A 22,213-nucleotide genomic window follows, 5' to 3' on the forward strand; every position below is an offset into this window, starting at 1 on the left:
ATATATGTCTCCAATCTTGTTCCTTCTTGGTAGGCTAAGACATAAGGCATTTACTCCGTCTGTGTGGCCACCTTTCAAAATGCCAGAGAGATTCCATCTTCTAAAGCTGTCCACTGATCGCTTGCTTTTGGTGTTAACTTTTCTTTTCATAAAAATTAACTTGAAGAATACAGATTTACCTATTGGTAAGTAGTTGACAAGTTTTCATCTTAAAGAACATGCCAGCACACCTTGCAGTAAAGTTTTCCAGTTAACTTTTTATGAGCTGAGCTACATTTAAAGTCAAGATTGGCTTTAAAAACGACTGTGAATGAAGGCTAATGACTTTTATTACAAACATGTAAGGTGAACAATAGTAACCTGGCTCTGTCTTTCCCAACATTCAAAAATTACTGATTCTTACACTCTCTGAACCGATACAAAGTGATTTCCAAGGGAAAAAAACACAAGGTGCAGAATGTTTTAGCATGCTACCTTGTGAGGAAGAAAGAGAGGGGAAAATAAAAATATAAATACATACTTGCTTTTTTCTACCTCCAAAAATAAACATAAACCAGAAACCAATGAAAATGGGGGGGGGGGCAGGATTGGGGGGATAGGAAAGGAAATGAGACCTCTCTGAATATACCTTTTAAACTTGGGAGATGTTTTATATATCAAAAAATAAAATTAAACAGGAGAAAAGGAAACCTTAAAATTGCTTATAAACAAATGAACTATATATCAAATTGATATAGTCACCCAAAAAACAGTACTTCGACTATACAGCCTTTGTGAAATATATTCGAAGGACAAAAAGAACTTCAATGAAATCTCGACACTTTGCTCTGTAGATTATTGTTAGTAATCTTAGTCTTACATAATAAGAATGATTTTATATGTATTATAGAATAAAGCAAGTAAATATATTATTGCTATTAGAGACTAAGATTGTCAACATAAGAGAAAAGAGATACAAATAGGACAGTAAAAGTTAAAAAAAAAACAGTCATGTTAAATTTGAAATGGAAATATCAGTATGAACTCAAGAGTAAAACAAGGATTTGTTTTTCTCTCCACTGAAAGAACCTGGAAGCACTGACGCTTCTAGTAGCAATTAGCTCACCTTATACCTAGATACTAGTTTCTAAATACCATTTTCCACTGAAGGAAGTCGGGGCTCCATGGAGAAACGGTTGTTTCCTGGTCTGAAGCAGAAGAAGAGCAAGGGGAAGGTGGGCCCGGTATGTCTTCCTATGTCAGAAAGGAAGGACGTGCTCGAATGGGGTCACGTCAAAAGGACAGAAGAGTCAGCTGGAAGGAGGCTGCCGCTGGCCCACTTGGGGACAATTGGGACATTCTGTGCACTCACTGGGTAATTGAGTGTAACATACTGAATAAATAAAAATATGAATGACAAGCTAAAAAAAAAATAGATAGCGAAAGAGAGAGGGAGAAGAAAAGCTTTTCATTACCAAAGAGTGCCAGCTAACACATACAGAAGGAATAATAGAAAAAAACCCTCATGATTCTGTAACCACCCTCCCCCACGCCCCCCAGTATAACTGGTTCAGGCAAGGATTATGAACAGATGGTGAAGTCACCAGGGAACAGGCTATTAACAGGCTGACAAGTATCTCCCCACAAATTACCCTTTACTTGCAAAGGAGAAAACATACCTTTCAAACACTGATGGCCTCACTTTAACCAAGGGCTCAGTTTAGTGTCACTGAGAGTCGAACAACCTGATGTTATGTGCCACCTGATATGATGCAAAGTGAAGTATACAACATCATCTGAAATATTCTTGCCAAAATTTTAACCTCTTTCTAATCAAACCTCAAAATTAAACTTCCAGTTAACAGGAAGGTAACAGAATGAAAAATTCAGGATATGGGAGATTCTATAAGGCAGCTGGCCTGGGCTCTTCAAGAAAAGTCAGTATCACAGCAGGTGGGGTGGGGGGTTGGGGGAAAACAGGAGGACTATTCTAGATTAATAGCAACACTAAAGACCTAACAACCAAATGCACTTAACCTTGATTCCATCCTGGGTTGGAAGAAGGCCGTTGGGTCTACAACTATGAAAGACATTCTTGAGATAATTGGAGAAGTTTGAATGCAGACTGGATATTTGATAATAGAGAATTATCAATATTTTTCTATTAATATTCTTAGTTATGATAATATTAGCATGATTCTGTAGGAGGATATCCTTGTTCTTAGAAGATGCATTCTGAAGAATTGGTGAATCTGTGTGTTTGCAACCTTTTTTTTCATTCAGGACCATTTGAAAGTATGTGTGTGTACATATGTACACATATACAGAGAGAAACCTAATACAGAAAACGGAAAGTTTCAGTCTAGGTGCAGGGTATACAGCTGTTCGTTATACTCTTCTTTTAAAATTTTTGTATGTTGAAAGTGATCATAATAAACTTGGAAAAATAAATAGAAAGTGCAACAGTGGTGGGGGGGGTGAGATGGGGAGACCTTTGGTGTATCACTGATGTCATGGGTATGTTTCAGGAACCTAGATTCCTTCAGTCACCTGTACTCCAAAAAACATTTTGACAAGAGTTGATGATAATTCAATGTCAGGAGCAAAGAAGAATGACTGGCACGTTTTCATGTAACACTGGCAGTGGGCAAGGATGAGGAAAGTATGGACAGGGAGATAGCCAAGTGGGCATCGAAACATAGTCAAGATGTGTGTTATGTTCTGTTGTAAATTGTGGTTTTCAAAGGATTAGGAAACTCTTTCCTGTCCTACTTGTAGCCATTTTTTAACCTCTTAATTTTACCTCTAGTTGGCAGTTGGAGGCCCAGATCACTCATTTTTACTAGATCATTTTAGGAGATAATAGAAGCTAATAAACTGTGTTGTCTCCTGTGAAAAGAGAGAGAGAAGCTGATAAGGGTAGAACCGCTCTTTGGCAGAGTTTTCCAAGCTTTATGTTCCTTCCTCCCCGTTTCTTCCGTGACTCAGCAATGTGGGTGGGCCCTGGTGTTGCCTCTCCCCTTCCTCCCACCAACATTGATGAAAGATCAAGGTGAATCCCATTTTGAAAGGAGTTTCTTTTGACTGGAATTGGATTCTGGGGGGGGGGGGGGGGAGAGAGAGATGGAGAGATCGAGATCAAGATCCTATCACTGTTGAGAAGCCAGACGGTGGAGTCAAGAGGAACATGTGTGCTGTGTCGGCCAGCTTGCCCATTCCCTCCCCCACAGAAACTCAGGCCCCATCAGGGGAGACTGAGAACTTAAAGACTTGAGAGCAGGAAGAAGGACCTGCTGAGATTACATAAATTCGGGACTGTCTCAGAAAGTCAATAGAAAGGGATGCTGGCCCTTTCAGATAATCAGCAGTGAGACAGACAGTACCCGCTACCCACTTCTCAGTGCGCTTTCTTAGTGTTTTTTTTCCCCGATGATTGCTGTTTACCTTTGAGTCAAGTTCTTCACCCTTAGGAGCAAACCCTTCTGAGGAAATTAAAAGTTGTCAGATAGGCGTGTGAAGTAACCGGTTTAATAAGCCTCCTAGCCTGACCTCTGATTTTTGGAGGCCTGAATTAAAAACCATCTAGATAAGGCTTGTATCTAGCTGTTCCTAAAGAAGCAGTGAAATTCAGTGACAAAACCATTTGGTTACTACACTGTGTGTCGGAACACGTGTACAGATTGGAAAGGACCATCTTTTCTTCCATAAATGTTCCTGGAATGGCAGGCACCGGGTGCATTGGTGCCTACCAAATGTGTTGACTAAAAGAATATACTATTCCATGAAGATTATCCTGGCCACCGTCACTTGGCCGTAGTGTCGTAGTGGAATGGAAGTCTGGCGGCCTCTGATTCTCTGTGAGTCGGGAGCTAGAAGGCAGAACTGGGTGGTTAACACCTAAGCAAGCAGGTCATGTGTGGACGTCAGCTTCTCAGCTTCTAGTGGGAAAAGGCGTCAATTAGGATCAACTACACCAGCGGTATACAAGGTTTTCTTCTCTGGAGGCTGACGGCTGTTTTGGCTTGCCCCCGATCCCTTTCTCTTGTAAGTTCTGTACAGCAGTTTTTCAGCTCGCTCTGACACCAGACTTAACCACTAGGTGGTAGGTTACCATACCCCACATTGTTTCTTCTGTAGAGCTTTTCTTTACCGTTCTCAGTATCACAGGGAAGAGTCAACTCTTGTACCCCCTAAGCCGTTTAAAGAGGGGATCTAAAATAGCATGTTAAATTGGCCTGATGTTTGAGGTTTTAAGGCACAGCAAATAGACTGCTGTGTTTGGATGTGCTATTTGGAGACTGGGTTCACTCCGCCTTGCCTTTCTGAAATGTGGCATTCACGGAGGGAGGGATACTAGTGTGCTTGCTGCGGGTGAGGCTGCTAACGGGTGAGGAGTATCCGAACGCAAAGTAGTTCTTTAACAGGACTTTCTGATTTTCAGATACTTTGGGACTTTTCACTACCTATCTGCATTTCCCTCTCCCTCTTCCCCACCCTATCTCGTATTTAGACCTAGCATTCCTTACAGATCTGGATTCGAAGAAACACTGAAGGACACCAATTAAGACTTAATAATGATTGGAAGAAATCATGATAATGGGAAGTAATGGAAACAGAACAACTTTGCAGTCTTTGGATTTTGTTTTTTACCTGACCATATTTGGCTTAAATGCAGTGAGACCAACCCAGTTAGAAGGCAACTGTTAAATTGAGATCTGGTTTCACTAGAGAGAAAACTAGTGATGTCCAAAAATTGCTTTTGGCAACAGTGTTTTTAGTTACAATGTGAAGGTGAACAACACTCCAGGAGGTGCTTGGCCAAGAGGCAGATAGAGCGCCTGGCTGGGGAGCCAGCAGGCCAGGAGGAAGCTGGCCGAGCAGCTGCATTCCACAGCCATATTGGGGATGCACGTTCTCTTCAGCGTGTAGGTTTGGGGGTGGGAGAGAAGACGAGGTTATCGTGCATGTTTGTGTCCCTGGCCCACCTTATTTATAATCAGTGAAAGTATCAGAGAGCTGCAAGAATAGACAGCCACCCACCCCCCCATGTCCTGGCTGAAGTTCACTTCTGCCCACTTCAAGCGTGGACAGTATTCATTATTTGAGAGCTGGGACACTGCAGTGATTCGTAAGCTGCTTGCGACACAGGGTAATATTTTTAGATGGGAAAGATTTTGCTAAGCTTTAGGCAACTGATGAGCTTTATTAGTACAAGGTGGGATTATGACTGTTAATGCTGTTCTCAGGGTGCAGAAGAAGCACGTTTCTATCTTGCCACAGCCACCTCTTATTTTTTATTTAAAACAACTGCAAATGTTATTGCAGTTCCCTCCCCCACCCCCAGGTAGGTGGTGTCTGGGAATATACCCAAAACCTTTTGAAAAAAGATGAACAAGGGAGGGAGTCAGAACAGCCATGGAAAGAGAGCAGCTTCCGAGGAGGCTGCCATGTGAGAAGCTAGGAGGCTGACGGACGGAGGGCTGCCTGGGGAGGGTTAAAAGGTCTCTTGGCTGTGTGTTTCTTCTGCCCCCGGAATAACTGCATATGGGGTTGAAAGTCGTTACCTTGGTCCTTTTGTAGTCTCTTCAGTAAAACTAGCTTTGCCGGCTGCAGAAGTCGTGTGAAGATGCGCTGGAAAGTCCTGTGCAGGAGCGCAGTGCTGATATGTAACCACTTCAGTGAGTGGTTTGGGGTGTTTTGTGTGTTTTTTTAAGTTGTGTGTTTGACATTTAAGCTATTTAAAGTTTTAGCACCTAAACTGAAAGGCTGCTGCAGATGTACAAGATACTTGTTAATCAAATTTTGGTGTGGTATATGTTGTTTAGCTTGAGCCTTTATTTACTTATTTGTTTTTGAAATTTGATTGATTTTACAGAAAAAAAAAGAAATTTGAAAGGTTCACTTAATCACAGATAATTATTGAACGCTTTCTCTGTGCGGAGCCCTGGGCTAGATGCCCAGGTACGCGGCTCCTTCTCTTCCATGCCTTCAGGATCTCCTTAAACTTCATAAACAGCCTGTGGACTCTGCCTCCTCCCCCTCATTTCACAGAGTAGCCCAAAGAAAAAAAGCTTGCGCAGTTGGATGTTGAGCCAGGTGGGTTTTAAGTGGAGGTACACTCAGGTTTCTCTCCCGGGCCTGCTGTCCAGCCGTGGTATTTATGGCGTGGCTAGTCTCTGCTTTCATCCTTGGTGTGGAAACAAACCTGCGCTCCCTTGACTACTGCTTCCTTGCCTGTGGCGTCCTGCGAAGTCAGTAACCCATTCGTCCAGCTGAGCTGCCTGTGCCCAGGCCGCACATCTAAGCCTGATTCTTACGCTGCCCGCTGATGCTACCCTAGCTGGAGGGTACATGTGACAGGGAGGGGAACACTAACTAATGGGCAGTGTACCACCGTGCTTCCCCGAAAATAAGACCTAGCCAGCCTATCAGCTCTAATGCGTCTTGAGGAGCAAACACTAATATAAGACATGGTCTTATTTTACTATAAGACTGGGTATAATATAATATAACATAGTACCGGGTCATATAATTTTTGCTTCAAAAGACTCATTGGAGCTGATGGCCTGGCTAGGTCTTGTTTTCGGGGAAACAGAGTATACCTAGCTTCAAAGTGGCTATATTATGGAGAGATTATCATCTGTAATAGCTCCATTTCCAGAGATATTTGATGAAGACTTAGCTTAATGCGTTCTCTGTGGGAACATTTTCAGGTTTAGTCAGATTGTGAGGAAAATCTCAATTCAGATTCCCAACCCATTCTGTTTTTCAGGAGGCTGAAGTTGAAAGAGTTTATCGGGGTTTAGATAGGAATTCAGGAGGAAAGTTTAAACCATTTATAGAAGAAAGTACTTTCATGCCCTTTAGAAACACCCATTAGTTTGTCTACAAATAATATTAATTATAAGTTATTTGCTATTTATAAAGCCAGTTTTCCAAGTGTCTTTCAAACAGTTACCTAGTTTGGGTTTATTTCATTTAAGAAAGTTTTTAAAGCAGAGTTTACCAAGTCATTATTTTCTCCTTCCTTCAAATTAGTTGGAATTGACTGCGGTGTGTGTGTTTTTCGTTTCTCCTCAATTGCATATTCTGGTATCTCACTGGATGTGGACGTTTCTGGGGCTGCCACATTGGCTTTGTACGTGACTGGGCTCTGACGTCGCCACCCCGGTGCTCGGCACCGTTTCAAGGCATCTCTTCATAATTCTTTCAAAAAACGATGACCGTCACTAACTTCAGGATAAGAATGTGCTGCAAGGGAATATTCTGGAAAAAAGCAAAAACGCAGAAGCACTATGACGTTATGCCTATTTTTTGATTGAGTTGGGAGGAAGGGTAAAGGGTTTAATGTGTCAAGGTTATAAGAGGAAAGGAAACTTTATGGACTGTGGGAAGGAAAACTTGTGAAATTGGACAGATGCAAAAAGAATTGGGTCTTAAGCACCCCGTGCCCCCCAAAAAGTTCTGCTGAAACAATTGGGCTGAGGCAGTAATTGGCACTGGGGAAGGAGTCAGAAACTAGGTTCCACCCACCCTCATTTCTGGTGGGAGAACTGCTGGCTTAGCAGGAACCACATGATAACTTTTAGTGAAGACAGTGTATGGCCTTAAAAAATGGAACATTTTATAGAATCCTTGCTAGTTTTCCATTTTTTGTCTTCCTCTTACAGCAGATCCAGTTTGCTGATGACATGCAGGAGTTCTCCAGATTCCCCACCAAGACTGGCCGCAGGTCTTTGTCTCGTTCCATTTCTCAGTCCTCCACCGACAGCTACAGCTCAGGTGAGTGTGGGCTTCATGTCCCCTCTGACCTCTCTTCCCTGACTCAGAGTCTTAAGCTGGTTCTCTCCCCAGGGCTCACTTATCTAGAATCTGAAAATACCTCATGTCAAGACTGCCCGTCTTTGTGCTGAAAGCTGATAATTAGTGGTTGGGCAGTGGGAATGTTCCCAGCCCGCCTTGTAGCTGGGGAAGCTTTTGTCATCTTGAGGCTTTCTTTTCCGGCTGTCTCTGTGTGTGGTCTGTGGCCAGTGCCTGGTTGGTAGTTCTGGGCTGGTTCCCATTCCCACGTTTATCTGCCCATGTCACAGAAGGAAAAAAATCAATGGTATTTTGGCTGACAGAACTGGCCTTAAAAAGAAGTGTATGTACTTTGGAAGCGTAATTTCTAATTCCTTTATATGAGATAGACCCTACTACCTACCCTTTTCATGCTTTGCTTCAATTGTGACAATAAAAATTAGTATTTGGCTCCTTTCATGTACGAGGTTGCTCTTTATGTTGACATGTCCTCCCCTGTTAACCTCTGAAGTAGGAAAGAGTGGAACTGTCATGTGGCTCCAGCTCTGTTTCTTTTTGGTTCTTCTCTGTCTTAACTGTCTGAGTAGTCTCTTTTCTGGTTTGAATTGTGCCCCTCGTAGCTTTAGAGGGGGTGCTACAAAATTAACACGGAAAAGGGTATGGAATCTTAGAACTTGAGTACTGGAGGAGCCCAACACTGAAAGAGCCACAGGAGCCTCTAATCCCAACTGAGGAAACATTGTTAAAACATTAAGAGGCTCGCCCAAGGTCAGAGATTGCTATTAGTGTCAAAGAGACTTGTACCAAAAGCCATTTATTGTCTTTTGCAAGAATATTGTTTGCCTTATGTTGTTAACATACGGACTTGCAGTGCAAGGAATACAAAAAAACAAACAAGTCAATACATTTTTACAAACTTATTCTCTGCCCTGTGCCATTGACAACCCAATATACATAAAATAGGCAGACAAGAGCAAATGGTGGTCTGCAGGGCTACGTTCTGAAATAAATGAACATACAGATTGACTGTGAGCCTGTGTTCAAGAAAAGGTTCCAAACATAATGGCTATCAAATGACAGGGTGTCTTGGAGTGACAGACACAAAGGTGGTGGATGGCAGGCTAATCATAGCTAAGAAAGAATTGCTTGTGCAAGATTGAGTTGTAAGAGGAAGACAGGTGGAATGAGCGAACAAAGCTTTAACAAGGTCTTCAAAGATCTTGATGGCCATGTGTTATGGGGAACTGAGCATTTTTAAAAGCTTAGTAATATCGTCTAATTGTCCTAGGAGGTAAATACCTTTAGCAGTGTTTTTGTTATCTAGACAGAAGTACTTGTTAGCTAAGCCGCATACAGAAGTCAGCGCGAGAGACCTGATACACAGCGATCAGGGAAATATTCGATCCCGAGAGTAAAGAATGGTTTGAGCGGTAAGGAGTGATTACCGTACGTCCTCCTGCAAATCTGTCTGAGAGGACACATGCAGATTCTGTGTGAAACTGCTTTGCAAAGTCAAACCTCTTGAGTGATCTGAAGGCTCTCAGTGGAGCCAGCATGGCTCACCTTTTGTGTCCTTTCTTTCCGCCTCTACATCCCTTGAGCACAACCTGGTATAAAACCCCTTGTAAGACTATGTTACCACTTTCGTCCATGTGAGTGGTTCTCAAAGTGTGGTCCTCTGAACAGCAGCATAACAAACAACCCTGGGAACGTGGTAGAAGTGCTAATTCTTGGGTCCCACCTGAGACCTACTGAATGGGATTTCTGGTGATGGGGCCTGGCCAACCGTGTTTTAACAAACCTTCCACATGATTCTGTTAGATGCTTTCGATGCTTAAGTCTGAAACCAGTAATCTACAGAAATAGCATTCCTTATGTACCCTAAATTATTCCATTTTTGCCATGTCTGGTTCCAATTCAGGATGGGACCAAGTACCCCTGTTATCTGAGATTCATTAGAGCTGGTGCCAGATTGGGCTCAATAGCCCCTTATCATAGGGACTAATGGCTAAGTGTCATCAGAGTGGGAAAAGGGCCACAGGCCTAAAAGATCCACAGCAGTGTCATTCATACCATTTAGTAAATAAACCCTGGAGAGGAACTGAGTGATGTAAAAGGTGACTCCAATTAAGTGTTGGCTTCACTTAAACGAGAGTCCCTTGGGGACCGCGCTCAGTGGAGTGGGGACCATTGAGGCTTTTCTGTCCTTGTTTCTTTCTTTCCTGGCTCTAGCCGCGTCCTATACCGATAGCTCTGATGATGAGGTTTCCCCCCGAGAGAAGCAGCAAACCAACTCGAAGGGCAGCAGCAATTTCTGCGTGAAGAACATCAAGCAGGCAGAATTCGGACGCCGGGAGATTGAGATTGCAGAGCAAGGTAAAGAAAGGGCATGCGGAGGGTCCCAGAAGCAACCCGCTTGCTGGTCACCAGGATCCGCAGACAACTTAAGGCTTTAAAGTCTCCTGGGTTAGATGACGTATCACAGAATTGTACACTTGAAGCCTATATAATTTTACTAATCATTGTCACCCCAATAAATTTTAATAAAAATAAATAAAATGTTTAAAAGGAAGAAAGAAAGAGTCTCCTGGGAAAATCCAGTATCCTTTGTACAAGCAGATCTCTCTGTGTGGAGCTTGAGCCTTCGGGTTTTTGTTCTTGTTCTCCCTTGTTTCCTGTTCTCAGCATGTGGTAATGAGAGTACTTTCTGTTCCCCCACCCCCGTGCTACCATATTCCGAGATCTTGCACAGTCAGCCAGCCCTGGATCAGTGCTGCATGGTGGTTAGTTCTGCGGGATCCCACCACAGCTGCCAGTCTCCGAAACCCAGATTTCACAGAAGCAGCAGATGTGGGAGGGTTTTAGCTCCAGATGTGGTGACCTAGGGTCTCATTTGGTCTTTGGTCCTGAGCACCCTCTGCTGGAGCAAGAGTACCAGTGACTAACAGTCAGTTAAATCTGGTTTCTCCACCCCACACCCAGTAAGGTCTCTTGACTCTTGTTGTTTTGCCATTGAAGCATGTCCTGCACTGGGAGGGAGTATGAAAACCAAAAAGATGGACAGAATAGGGTTAGACAGCATAGAAAAACAGAAGCAGTGGCTTCTGCTGAGGGTAGAGTTTTCTTCCTGCCGTGAGGGTTATATATAGGAGTCCATTAGCCAGTGCCATAACAACTTCCCTCTCCTCCCAAATGAGTGGTGAGACGCACCCTCCATTTGATCAGTTAGGAGATTTACTTCATTCTCTACTCAGTCCTCTGCATATAAAGGCTGAAACCGTGGAAGAGAGAAATTCTAAGTGATTGGGTGAAAACCCTTTGCTGTTGTTTTGCTGTTGAAGGTGCCAGTTATCACAGAAATGTGCTTAGAGTTTTTCTAACTTATCTCACAATATCTCAACAGATCCAGACCAGCCCTAGCTGTTGCTGGGGCAAGAATGGATGATATTGCTAGTGCAGACCTAGCTCAAATCCTCTGTTCTTTCACAGACATGTCTGCTCTGATTTCACTCAGGAAACGTGCTCAGGGGGAGAAGCCCTTGGCTGGTGCTAAGATAGTGGGCTGTACACACATCACAGCCCAGACAGCGGTGAGTTTGTTGAGAGAAACAGAAAGGGCCTTCTGATGAGGCAGAAAAAAACTTTTTTAACTTGCTTTTTCTTCCCTATCTATCCTACCTCTAAATGCTAAATAACTATTATGTGGGACCTCCCTGTACTCAATAATGGGGTTTTCTATTTTGTTCGTATAGGTGTAACCTACTTTTAACAAACCTTCCAAAAATCCGATTGTTATAATAAAACTGTTACTAAGGCTTCTAGGAACATATCTTTTGGGTAACGTTAGATACCAATGTGCTACCCAGCTGGATTACACCCTCTGATTACTTCCCAGAGTAGCCCCTGTTGCTGTGCGGTTGCTGGGGATCATTCTCTTACGTACCACTCGTGTCTGGCCCTCCTTTCTCACCCTGTCTTCCTGTACGTCAACACAGGTGTTGATTGAGACTCTCTGTGCGCTGGGGGCTCAGTGCCGCTGGTCTGCTTGCAACATCTACTCCACTCAGAATGAAGTGGCTGCCGCACTGGCAGAGGCTGGTAAGTTCGACTTTATTTATTTCCAGCCAACTTTGCCTCAAAACAATTATCCAAACATAATCTTTATGTATTACAGTTGTGTTTACAGTGTCGTGTCTGTCTAGGGCCTATAAAATTTGGAGGACGATAAAAATATCAATAGGAAGAAAATGGATAATGATCCCTGTTCATGATAGAATATTATATAGTTGTTAACAGTGATCTTTGAAAAGAATCTAATTACACGGGGAAATGCCCAATTCTAATGTCAAATGAAGGAAGAATATTAAACTATATGAGCTACGTAAGTACATAAGTATGAGCTCAGCTGGTCTCCTTTCACCAAAAGTCTGATCACTTTTGAGAGAACACAAGAAGTGCCTTCTATGTTGATAGTTCATTAGATAATTTGGTATTCAATATTGCTTTGAAAATATATGGACCACTTGTGAGTTCAGTTAAACATGAAATGATTTTTATTGTTAAAATGTTCAAAAGAAAATCACCATGAAGTTTGTTTCAGGATCCCCCATCTTCCCGGGAACCACAGAAAGCAACTGTAACATTTTTGTTTTTCCTGTACTCTTTTCTGGTGTTTATTGCAGAAAATTTAGGAGGTTCAAAAGAAAAACAACCCTGCTACGTAGAGTAATACTTGACAATTTTTTTTTCTATTCACTTTTGACAGAGATGGAATAAATCGCAGTATGCGTACAGGTTTATAACCTAAATATAACATTATCAGACGTAGTTTTCCACGTCACTGCAAACTTTGACTTGGTCATTTGTCGTACTCAGTCACAGGGACATGTGATTTTACTTCACTGTTGTCCTTATGTTGAACATTTAGCTTGTTTCAGAATTTTTGCTAATATAAATAATGTTCCAGTGAACAACTTTGTTTTGATTTCCATTGCATTTTTTCTTCTTAGGAAGGAGTTCCAAGTATAAAACTGGCCAAAGAGAAGAACATTTTAAGGTTCCAAAATACTTCTGGAAACAAAAATGCCTTAAATTCTTAACCAATTTCTGAACTAAAGGTGCTATTTTGACTTTTTGCCCTTCCTAAGGGCAAACATCCTTCCCAACTTAGTTTCTGTGGCCTTTTACTCTTCACATGGATTTCAGAAAGTGCTAGTGGCTGGTATGAGACACCCCCCAAAGGAGGACTCGGCTGATGTGTTTCTTCTCCCCAGGAGTTGCGGTGTTTGCTTGGAAGGGCGAGTCGGAAGATGACTTCTGGTGGTGTATTGACCGCTGTGTGAACATGGACGGGTGGCAAGCCAACATGGTAAGGATGTGTATTCACCCTACACTTTTGACAATAGATTCGTTTCCTTTTTTTCCCTCAAAACATGGCTCCCTGAATATGTTTTGGATGTTTGGTTTTATGCACTTACTTTGTTGCCAAAATGTTTAGCTTGATACCTGTTCAGAATGGGTCTGAGTACTGAATGGACAGGTGGGGGCAGGGTAAGACTAACTGAACACGTGTGGCTCAAACACAGCAGAATAAAATGGAAGGAAGTGATGCGGTACCTCTATGGAGTAGGATTCTGGTTTCTTGCTTCCTGCCCCAGCTCTCCTGTTACATTCAAAGGGGCGGTATGTTTCAAGACTCTAGACTGAAAAGAAGTGTGTATTGGCCTGATACTCTTCACTAGAGCCTAGAACAAACTTAGGAATCCTTTTAACCATTTGACACCAACAAATTTGACTGTTTCCGATTAGACTGTGTCCAAAGCTGCTCTCGCGAGCTCTGAGGAGTGCTCTTCCAAAACATACAGGGCTCTCTTACTAGTACAAAAAGTGGGTTCAAAGTACCCCCCAGCTCTAGCAGCCTGAATTCCCATAGAAGTCTTCTGGCTGTTCTGTAGATCCTGGATGATGGGGGAGACTTAACCCACTGGGTTTATAAGAAGTATCCAAACGTGTTTAAGAAGATCCGAGGCATTGTGGAAGAGAGCGTGACTGGTGTTCACAGGTAACAGATTCTGGAGTAGCCGCCCCTTGTGTCTTTGCCTCAGCAGATTCTTCCGGTCTCTCAGGCTTTAGGGCTGTGTTTCTGACTCGTAGTGACTAAATGGGAGTGTCTTCATTAGATAAAACTTTTGTGTTTTTACTTTTGAAAAATCAGTGAGACCCTAAAAGGAAGTTATTTCAGGTTCTAGCTCACACGTTTTTCTCTCCCACTTATTCCACTGTGATCCTCGATCAGGGTAGGGAGGCAGGGAGTGACTACACCTTGAAAAACTGTATTCAGTATTGCATTATAATTTTATATTTGAAATAGGAAAAAATTCTATTGTAAAACTATGCATTATACATACTACAAAAAGTGAAACTGGGCGAAGTATTCTTGGCTTGTCAGAATACCTAAAAGATACCTGAAAAAGCGTTTCTCAATTGGGGGCACATCGTACATGCTCTCACACACACAAAAGGAACTATATCAGAATGATTGATAATCTTTGTTTATCAGAAGTAAGGGTGGGTTTTTTTTAAAGATTGAGAAAATGCTGGTCTAAGGAAATATATCCCCTATTATGGAAGAGAGGTAAATTTCTTCAATTGAAAGGGTTTTGTTTTGTTTTTCCTTCCAAAATAAAAGGGTGGTGGAGAAAATGAAGTGAGGAGGGATGACAAAATCATATTGTTTACTTCTATCCTTGGGCAATAAATAAGACTGAGGAGGGTGGCGTGGAGCTTGAAGAGAGTTAGGCAGTTTTGCCACCTATTGTGTTTTGCCAGCTAACTTTTTTTTCGTTTGTTTTTGTGGCTTCTTCTTATTTTAGGCTATATCAGCTCTCCAAAGCTGGGAAGCTCTGTGTTCCAGCCATGAACGTCAATGATTCTGTTACCAAACAGAAGTTTGATAACTTGTACTGCTGCCGAGAATCCATTTTGGACGGGTAGGTTGAACTGTACAGATACTCAAGCTTAATAGGTGGTCGATTGGGGTCGGGTTGCAGTGTTTGTGTGTATCACTCCAGTCTTGTCCCCTGCTCTTCCTTTGGCTTTAAAAGTTAGTTAGAGGGGTCCATTTCATACTGAGCCCAGCCAGCTTCCAATTGGAGTTCTCATGGAGCATGGTCCCACACTTTGGATTTTGTGCGGAGGGACTGTGTTTGAGCTAATGTTTGAGTTGAGCCCTTGTTTGTTTCCACAGCCTGAAGAGGACCACAGATGTGATGTTTGGTGGGAAACAAGTGGTGGTGTGTGGCTATGGTGAGGTAAATAGCTGGGTCTCAGTGTCTGTCCTTTCATAGACTTAATCAGAAATGTTGCGTGGAGATTTGTGCTGTCAGCGGAGTCACTGATGCAAGGTTTCAAATACGCTTTTAGCTAATGTATCTTGAAATCATAGCAGAAGTCGACTATTCAGATTTCTGAACACAGACATCCAGAATGAGTTGAGTTTTCAGATTTCACCACTTTGTCTTGTGGACTGGAACGTTGGCATCATTTCCCCCCGTTTATAGCAAAATAACCTTTTATGAGATGTAACTCAAATGAATATGTGGCATTTTAGCCCCATGAGGGACTTGCAGGGGAGTGAAGTCTGGAGTGGCATATTGGTGACGGTCTCTAAAGTACAAGAGCTGAAGGAGATTTTGTTGTCATCAGTGATGAGCCACAGAAGTTCCTGAGCTGCTAGGTTGTCCTGTCCTTGAGTTAGATGCATCTCAAATGAAAGTTACTACCAGGTTTTTCTGGAATAAGAAACTAGAGGTTATAATCGCCCTTCCTTGGCCTCGTTTCCCTGATGGTAACACTTCTGATTCCTTTGATCCCTTTTACTCTCCCAAGCCCCAGCCCTTGCTATGAAACGTGGAATGTCTGTTAAATCACTTCTCTGACTAAGGGTCACAGCATTGGGATCTGGTTCTGCTTGGGCTGGGGCATCCCTGCTGGGGCTCGCTAGGTGATCGGTGGTTTCGGGGAGTTTAATTCCCGTGCCCCCAAGAGCCCCAATACCCATGCCTTAATGGACCTGACCACCTGACTTCCTCCTTATGCTCTGCAGGTGGGAAAGGGCTGCTGTGCTGCTCTCAAGGCCCTCGGAGCAATCGTCTACATCACAGAAATCGACCCTATCTGTGCTCTGCAGGCCTGGTAAGAACAGTATTTGATTCATTCCAGGTACTTGATGTTTCTGAGCGTTCATGATTGATTATAGTAACCATTCTTTGCAGAAGTCTCTCGAAGGAGAAAGCTAGGATTGCTCTGTTCCCTTCATTGGAATCCCAGGGCACTCCTAGACCTTCCTGGCGTCTTCTCTACCTGGATGGAACCTTGGGGAGTCTCAAGAGGGCCATGTACATAGTTTAGCACAGCTTGTCACTTACCATCCCAGGGCACTCCTAGACCTTCCTGGCGTCTTCTCTACCTGGATGGAACCTTGGGGAGTCTCAAGAGGGCCATGTACATAGTTTAGCACAGCTTGTCACTTACCATCCCTGAGAGGTAGCATTGGATCTGACTTGAGAAGGGAATTTAGTTGTCTCATTTTTGTGACCAGCTTTCGTTCCCCTGCCTCCTTGCTTTGCTCACAGTGTCCTCTTTTTCTTCCAGCATGGATGGCTTCAGGGTGGTAAAGCTCAATGAAGTCATCCGGCAAGTCGATGTGGTGATAACTTGCACAGGTGGGTGTCAGTGCCTGGGTGCGCATGCGTGGAGGGGTGCTCACTCGGGACCTAAGCCTTCAACGTGGTCTGACTGACATTCATAGAAACTAAGCAAGACCTGTGCTGAGTGTCAGACTCTCAGAACTAGAGTGAGCTGGCAGAACCTTACATGTTTGCCAGAGCAAAGGGCCTTTTTCCCTGACGGCTTTCTATACTGCTGAATCTTAAAACCAAATAACTGAGCCCAAAGAGCTGTGATGCAATGCACACTTCCTTTCACACAACGTATACATGCTGTATAATGGCCGCAGGCCTCTCTCCCAGGAGAGAAACGTGTCGATGCCTCTGTCCCCTGGCATCTCTTTCTTCAGCCTTTACTCTCCTTTCCTTGTAGGAAATAAGAATGTAGTGACGCGGGAGCATTTGGACCGCATGAAAAACAGTTGTATTGTATGCAATATGGGCCACTCCAACACGGAAATCGATGTGGTGAGGCTTCTCCTTCATTTATTGCTAGGCCTTGTTCCTCTTCCTTCCGTGATAGCCACAGCCATCTGTGCCGTCTTTCTTGCAGACCAGCCTCCGCACCCCGGAGCTAACGTGGGAGCGAGTCCGTTCTCAGGTGGACCATGTCATCTGGCCAGATGGCAAACGTGTCGTCCTCCTGGCAGAGGTACGCAGAGAAGGGCTTTGGCCCTGTAGCACAGGCCATGGAGTGAGGGGAGGGAGAGGGAGGCTGGGAACAAATATTGGGCCTATACTTCCTAGAGATAGCTTTCTCAAATGGTCTGGTCCCCAAAATAGAATCACTCAAAAAATACCTACTTTTTACTAAATAGCATACCATTTCCTGATCACAACTGAGTCTTTGGCTTATCAGACTTGGGTAGACTTGTAGAAAATAAGATAAAACCCAGAGTCCTCATCTGGAACTGTGACTCTCCCTCTGCCAGCTGAGTCCAGACGGGTATAAAGTTTCCCTGCATTTGCTTGCCTGGTGTGACAGTGGACTCTGAGACAGAGGGATAACACAGCTCATGCCAGGGCTCTCTTTACCTTCCAGGGTCGTCTGCTCAATCTGAGCTGCTCTACAGTTCCCACCTTTGTTCTGTCCATCACAGCGACCACTCAGGTACGTGACAACGTGTCTATTCATCCTGCACTGAGATTCGTGGAGCGGGCCCTAGATCAGTTCCACTGACAGTGTGCCCTGCTCTGTCCCTAAGAAGCGTTTTTGTGTTTTCTGACCCTCTTTCCCCAACTTAGGCTTTGGCACTGATAGAGCTCTATAATGCACCTGAGGGACGATACAAACAAGATGTATACTTGCTTCCTAAGAAAATGGGTGAGTGAGAAACAGTAGAAGCCTGTATTGATCCCAGACTGCCGCATGGTTTGGTAAAATGAGTATCGTGAAACGGACTGGGTTTAGAGTCAGAGTTCTAATCCCTGTTCTAACACTTAGTGGTTTTTGGACCTCAGGACAAGTTCTAATCTCCATGAGCCCCAGTTTCTTTATCAGTAAAATGAGACTGACACCACACACATTGCAGAGTTGTAGTAAGAATTACGGCTGCTGAGCAAAGAGCTTATTTATTAGCACGACGGATTAGGGTAGATGTTCTTCTCCTGTGTAACCTGCGGAAGTTCAGCAAACTACCCTCTACCACTGAGCACAGCCGGGGACCGAAAGGAGGAAACGAGAAACACATACGGGCTTTAGTGTCCATCTTCTGTGTAGATATGCAAACAGCCTCCTGTCATTCCAGGGGACAGCTGTGCTTGTTCATGAGACATAATTCATCGTCTCTAGTTCATGACCTTTCTGAATAGTGGTGCCCACCGCCCATCTATAATTGGTCAGCCCAAACCCCTGTCCTCTTAAAGCTAAAGAAAGTTCTTGTTCTCATTCCCTCCAACAGCTTACCTCAGATTGTTTTGTTTTGTGTTTTTTAAAGGATTCATGTTCATGGGGCAGCCAGTTAGCTCAGCTGGAGCCCTTAACAAGGTTGCCAGTTCGATCCCCACATAGGCCACTGTGAGCTGCGCCCTCCACAACTAGATTGAAACAACTACTTGACTTGGAGCTGATGGGTCCTAGAAAAACACAGTTAAAAAATTTAAATTAAAAAAAAAATTCATTTTCATAAAGGTAAAGCCCAAGAAGCTTATCTATGGAAAAGTAATAAATTTGTGCCAGCTGACTTAGAAATCCCTACTCCTAAGATTTGAGGCCTTGATGGATCTTATTCTAAATGTTAATGACACAGGCTCTTTTGAGCATTCTGGTATCCACTTTGATTCATACTGTGACTATAATCCAGTTAAGGAAGTTGCTGCAGGAAGGTGAGAGTAGTACCTGGCAGTTTGGCCATTGAGGTGAAACTGAAAGCTTTGCTAGAGAAGGGGGGGGAAGTACAAGCGCACCCGTGTTTGCCCCCCTGATAAATGGCTTTCTAAGTGCACGCTGGATGTGCTGGGAGCAATACCCGGCTTCGAAAGGCAGTGTCGAGGGCTTTTTTAATTAAGCAGATTTGCAAGTTGTAGATTCTTTCAAAGTTATTCCATCCCTTGTCCCCTCTCTCTCAAAAAGCTTCAGTTGAAAATCGGGGGAGGTTATGCCCGGAGAGGCATAGCTGAAATGGAGTCTGCTTCCCTGCCACTTTGTTCTTTTCAGATGAGTACGTTGCCAGCTTGCACCTGCCATCATTTGATGCCCACCTGACAGAGCTGACAGATGACCAAGCAAAATATCTGGGACTCAACAAAAATGGGCCATTCAAGCCCAATTACTACAGGTAACTTGGGGGAAAGCAAGTGAAAAGCTTTTTTCCCCAATATTAAACCAAGCTGACTAGCCAGTTTTCTTAAGGAAAGCTAATGTTATACCTGATTTGGAAGAGTTCAAGAACTTGGCTCCAAACTAATAGAGTAGGCAGAGAAATTGTGTATCTAGTAGAAGATGTAAAGAAGTACGAGTTTTCTAAAATCTTGGAGCTTGGGCCTTACCCCCATAGCTGCTGATACAGTTCGTCGGGGATGAGGCCCAGGCTTATTTGTAAAAGCTCCCCAGATTATTCTAATGTACAGCCACAGTTGAAAACCACTGACTCATATTATCCAGGAGCAGGAGATGAAACCAGAAGTGGCGTTGTCAGAAGCCCTGTGGAAACATAGGGAAGAATGACCCCTGCGGAGTGACTGCAGGGATCCCCAGCCTGGGCTGGGGAGGGCCCCGGGGGAGTGTCTGTTTCTGATTCTTCTCTTGGAGCTCTCACGCGAAAGACACAGTGCTAAGCAATCCCATCCATCTCTCTCTTTACAGATACTAATGGACCATATTACCAAGGACCAGTGCACATGAACCACACAATTCGAAAAGAAACATTTTTTAAGATAACTTTTATTTTCTTCTTATTCCTTTCCTCCTGATTTTTTTTTCTATAATTTCATTCTTGTTTTGTTTTTCAATCTTGTTATCCAAGTTCTGCAGACCACACAGGAACTTGCTTCATGGCTCTTTAGATGAAACTGAGATTCAAGGTTCCTCACCCTAGTCACTAAAGAAGGATTCTCTCCCAGCCCAGAAAGGTGATTCTTTCTTTACCATTTCTGGAGACTTTAGTCTTAATTGGGTACCATATTAACAGGAAATGCTAAGGTACCTTCGATGTGGAACAATCTGCAATGTCTAAATTGCCTTAAAAGAGCCCATTTCTTAGCTGCTAAAATCAGTGCTCTTTGGCTTCTTCAGAGGAGCAGAGATGGTACCTACCAGCCAGGTAGGTTAGATGTAGGCAGTGCATGTTCATTTCCTCTAGATGTTCCAAGCCCTGTTTCCTGTGTAAAGGTGACATGTCTGGTTCAGAGATGTGTATTAGTGAGTGTTGCTTGTTAAGATCCAGTAGGCCCACTTGGATTTAGTACAGCCCTTTCTCCACCCCCACCAGACCTCATTTTTTAGGTTTTTAACCAGACTGCACTCTGTTAAGTTGAATTTTGTCCCGTAGCATTTATTTCTGTTATACAAAAAAAAAAAAGGAAAAAAAAGAAAAAAACAAAGAAAAATGTTTAGTGTTAACACTGAGAAGCTGAGTGGCTAGTTGATATCAGTTTCTCTTTTGAACCTTTGGAGCTAAGCGTGCAGAGTTGAGTCTAGAGAAATGCTGGTCTCAAATTCTGGTAAATCCCTCTGTTTCTAGCCCACAGTTTATAGCTTCGATGAACTGGGGCCATAACAGCAAATTCTCTCGCTCTGCCCCGTACAGCTATGCTGAAGGCAAATTTCTTGAGCCATTACTCAGTATAAAGCACTGAGCTCTATCTTTAGGATTTATCCTTCAAGGGCAAATTTCTGGTCAGCTATGCTTCTGCAACCTGAAATATTTAAAGGGAGGTAGATGTGGACGGGAAGAGAAAGGATACATTTGGGCCATGGTGAGGGAAGTCTAAGTCCATATAACTTGCTGGGACTTTAGGCCCCATATAACATTAGTTTCCAGAAACGGTAAAAACTTCTGATTGACACAGGTCACAAAAAGTTTCTAAACTGAGATCTTAAAGGGCAGTTTGTGAGAGAGAAAGTGACCCGTGTGTCCTAGCTCACGTTCTGAAAGAATTCCCCAGTTAGGTTCCCTCAGAGATCAGAGGCTGTCTTCCCCTGCCATGCGCCCTGCTTACCAGCATTTCTGCATGGTCACGTGAGCTTGATGCTCGTGAGCTTTAAGTACGTAATTATCCAGGACTCTAAAATCCTCAACTTGTTCTAGCTCTGATTCTTCGCAATCGGGTCAGGCGTTAGTGCTAGGTACTAGACATTCTCATTTCTCTATTGCCATTGGTTAGCGAGACAGACATTAAAACAGGAATATAAAAAAGGAAAGCTTTCACCCTGCAACTTCCTAGCAGGGAACAATGGTCTTGCCAAAACTCTCTCCCCTTTCCTGTTTCTCCCCACCCAGTCCCTTCCCCCTCCTTGCCAGTGTGACCATGCTTGCTTCTCTGTAGATGCTAAAAGGTTGCAGCCCTTTTTCCCAGGGCACGTAACCAGCCAATCAGGACACCACATCCTTTAGGGAAGGTAACCTGGCCATCAGTGGTATCCATCATGTCAGCTATGCTAGAGGAAAGGAACCGAGGTTCTGCTGCCCTCTGGCCTGCCCCCTGCTCCCGTATCTATTACTGTGTCCATAGGAATAATAGGTAAGGGCTCCGTCTCTGTCAAGCCATGGAACGCAGGACACTGTGGAAAAATGTCTGGCGTCAGAGGGAGCATGTGGAGAGCAACTTGGAAGGAACAAGTTTATTTTGTATTGAATGATTTTTAATGAATGCAATATTAATCCTTGCAGATGAGCAATAATCATTAAAGTCAATTAAAATAAGACCTTATTGGAAGTCTGTGTCATTCTTGATTGAAGCGAAACTACATTAGAATGTGTTTTCTACAGCGGGACAAATCATAGGTCAGCCAGCAGTATCTATTAGAGATTAATATGTAGAGGAATAGGCCAGAATCGGTTTTTCAGTAATATGTTAAGTTCTGTATGCCTGCTCTGTGCCAAGGCACTTCCACTCTTAACGTCCTTCAAGAAGCAGACCTGCTACTTGAGCTTCCGGGCTCCTCACTTGCATAGTCCCCTTCTCAGACCCTGTGTCTAATTCTTTTCCTTAATGTCTCCAAAGTGTGTAAGCTTCAGCCCCCTCCCACGATGCAAAGGCGGGGGCTG

The 22,213-nt window shown here is 43.5% G+C and overlaps 1 protein-coding gene across 3 annotated transcripts in view; it reads left to right on the plus strand.

Annotated features, from left to right (window-relative positions):
• Positions 1-21,870, plus strand: part of AHCYL1 (adenosylhomocysteinase like 1) — a 36,070-nt gene extending 14,200 nt beyond the window's left edge. For 2 of the 3 annotated variants that reach the window (XM_019730479.3, XM_074319133.2), the window contains exons 2-17: positions 7,650-7,761; positions 10,012-10,155; positions 11,269-11,369; positions 11,775-11,877; positions 13,053-13,147; positions 13,734-13,840; positions 14,652-14,768; positions 15,026-15,089; positions 15,884-15,972; positions 16,432-16,502; positions 16,879-16,973; positions 17,059-17,157; positions 17,548-17,616; positions 17,751-17,829; positions 19,162-19,282; positions 19,810-21,870. In XM_019730479.3, coding sequence (XP_019586038.1) covers positions 7,650-7,761; positions 10,012-10,155; positions 11,269-11,369; positions 11,775-11,877; positions 13,053-13,147; positions 13,734-13,840; positions 14,652-14,768; positions 15,026-15,089; positions 15,884-15,972; positions 16,432-16,502; positions 16,879-16,973; positions 17,059-17,157; positions 17,548-17,616; positions 17,751-17,829; positions 19,162-19,282; positions 19,810-19,816 — 1,473 coding nt within the window. In that variant the 3' untranslated portion in view covers positions 19,817-21,870. The remainder of the gene's footprint in view (positions 1-7,649; positions 7,762-10,011; positions 10,156-11,268; positions 11,370-11,774; positions 11,878-13,052; positions 13,148-13,733; positions 13,841-14,651; positions 14,769-15,025; positions 15,090-15,883; positions 15,973-16,431; positions 16,503-16,878; positions 16,974-17,058; positions 17,158-17,547; positions 17,617-17,750; positions 17,830-19,161; positions 19,283-19,809) is intronic. The other variant, XM_019730481.3, reaches the window with a different exon arrangement.
• The last annotated feature ends 343 nt before the right edge of the window (positions 21,871-22,213 follow it).

The sequence above is a fragment of the Rhinolophus sinicus genome, chromosome 7, assembly GCF_057876585.1.
Source record: "Rhinolophus sinicus isolate RSI-liver-muscle chromosome 7, RSI-T2T, whole genome shotgun sequence".
NCBI lineage: Eukaryota > Metazoa > Chordata > Mammalia > Chiroptera > Rhinolophidae > Rhinolophus > Rhinolophus sinicus.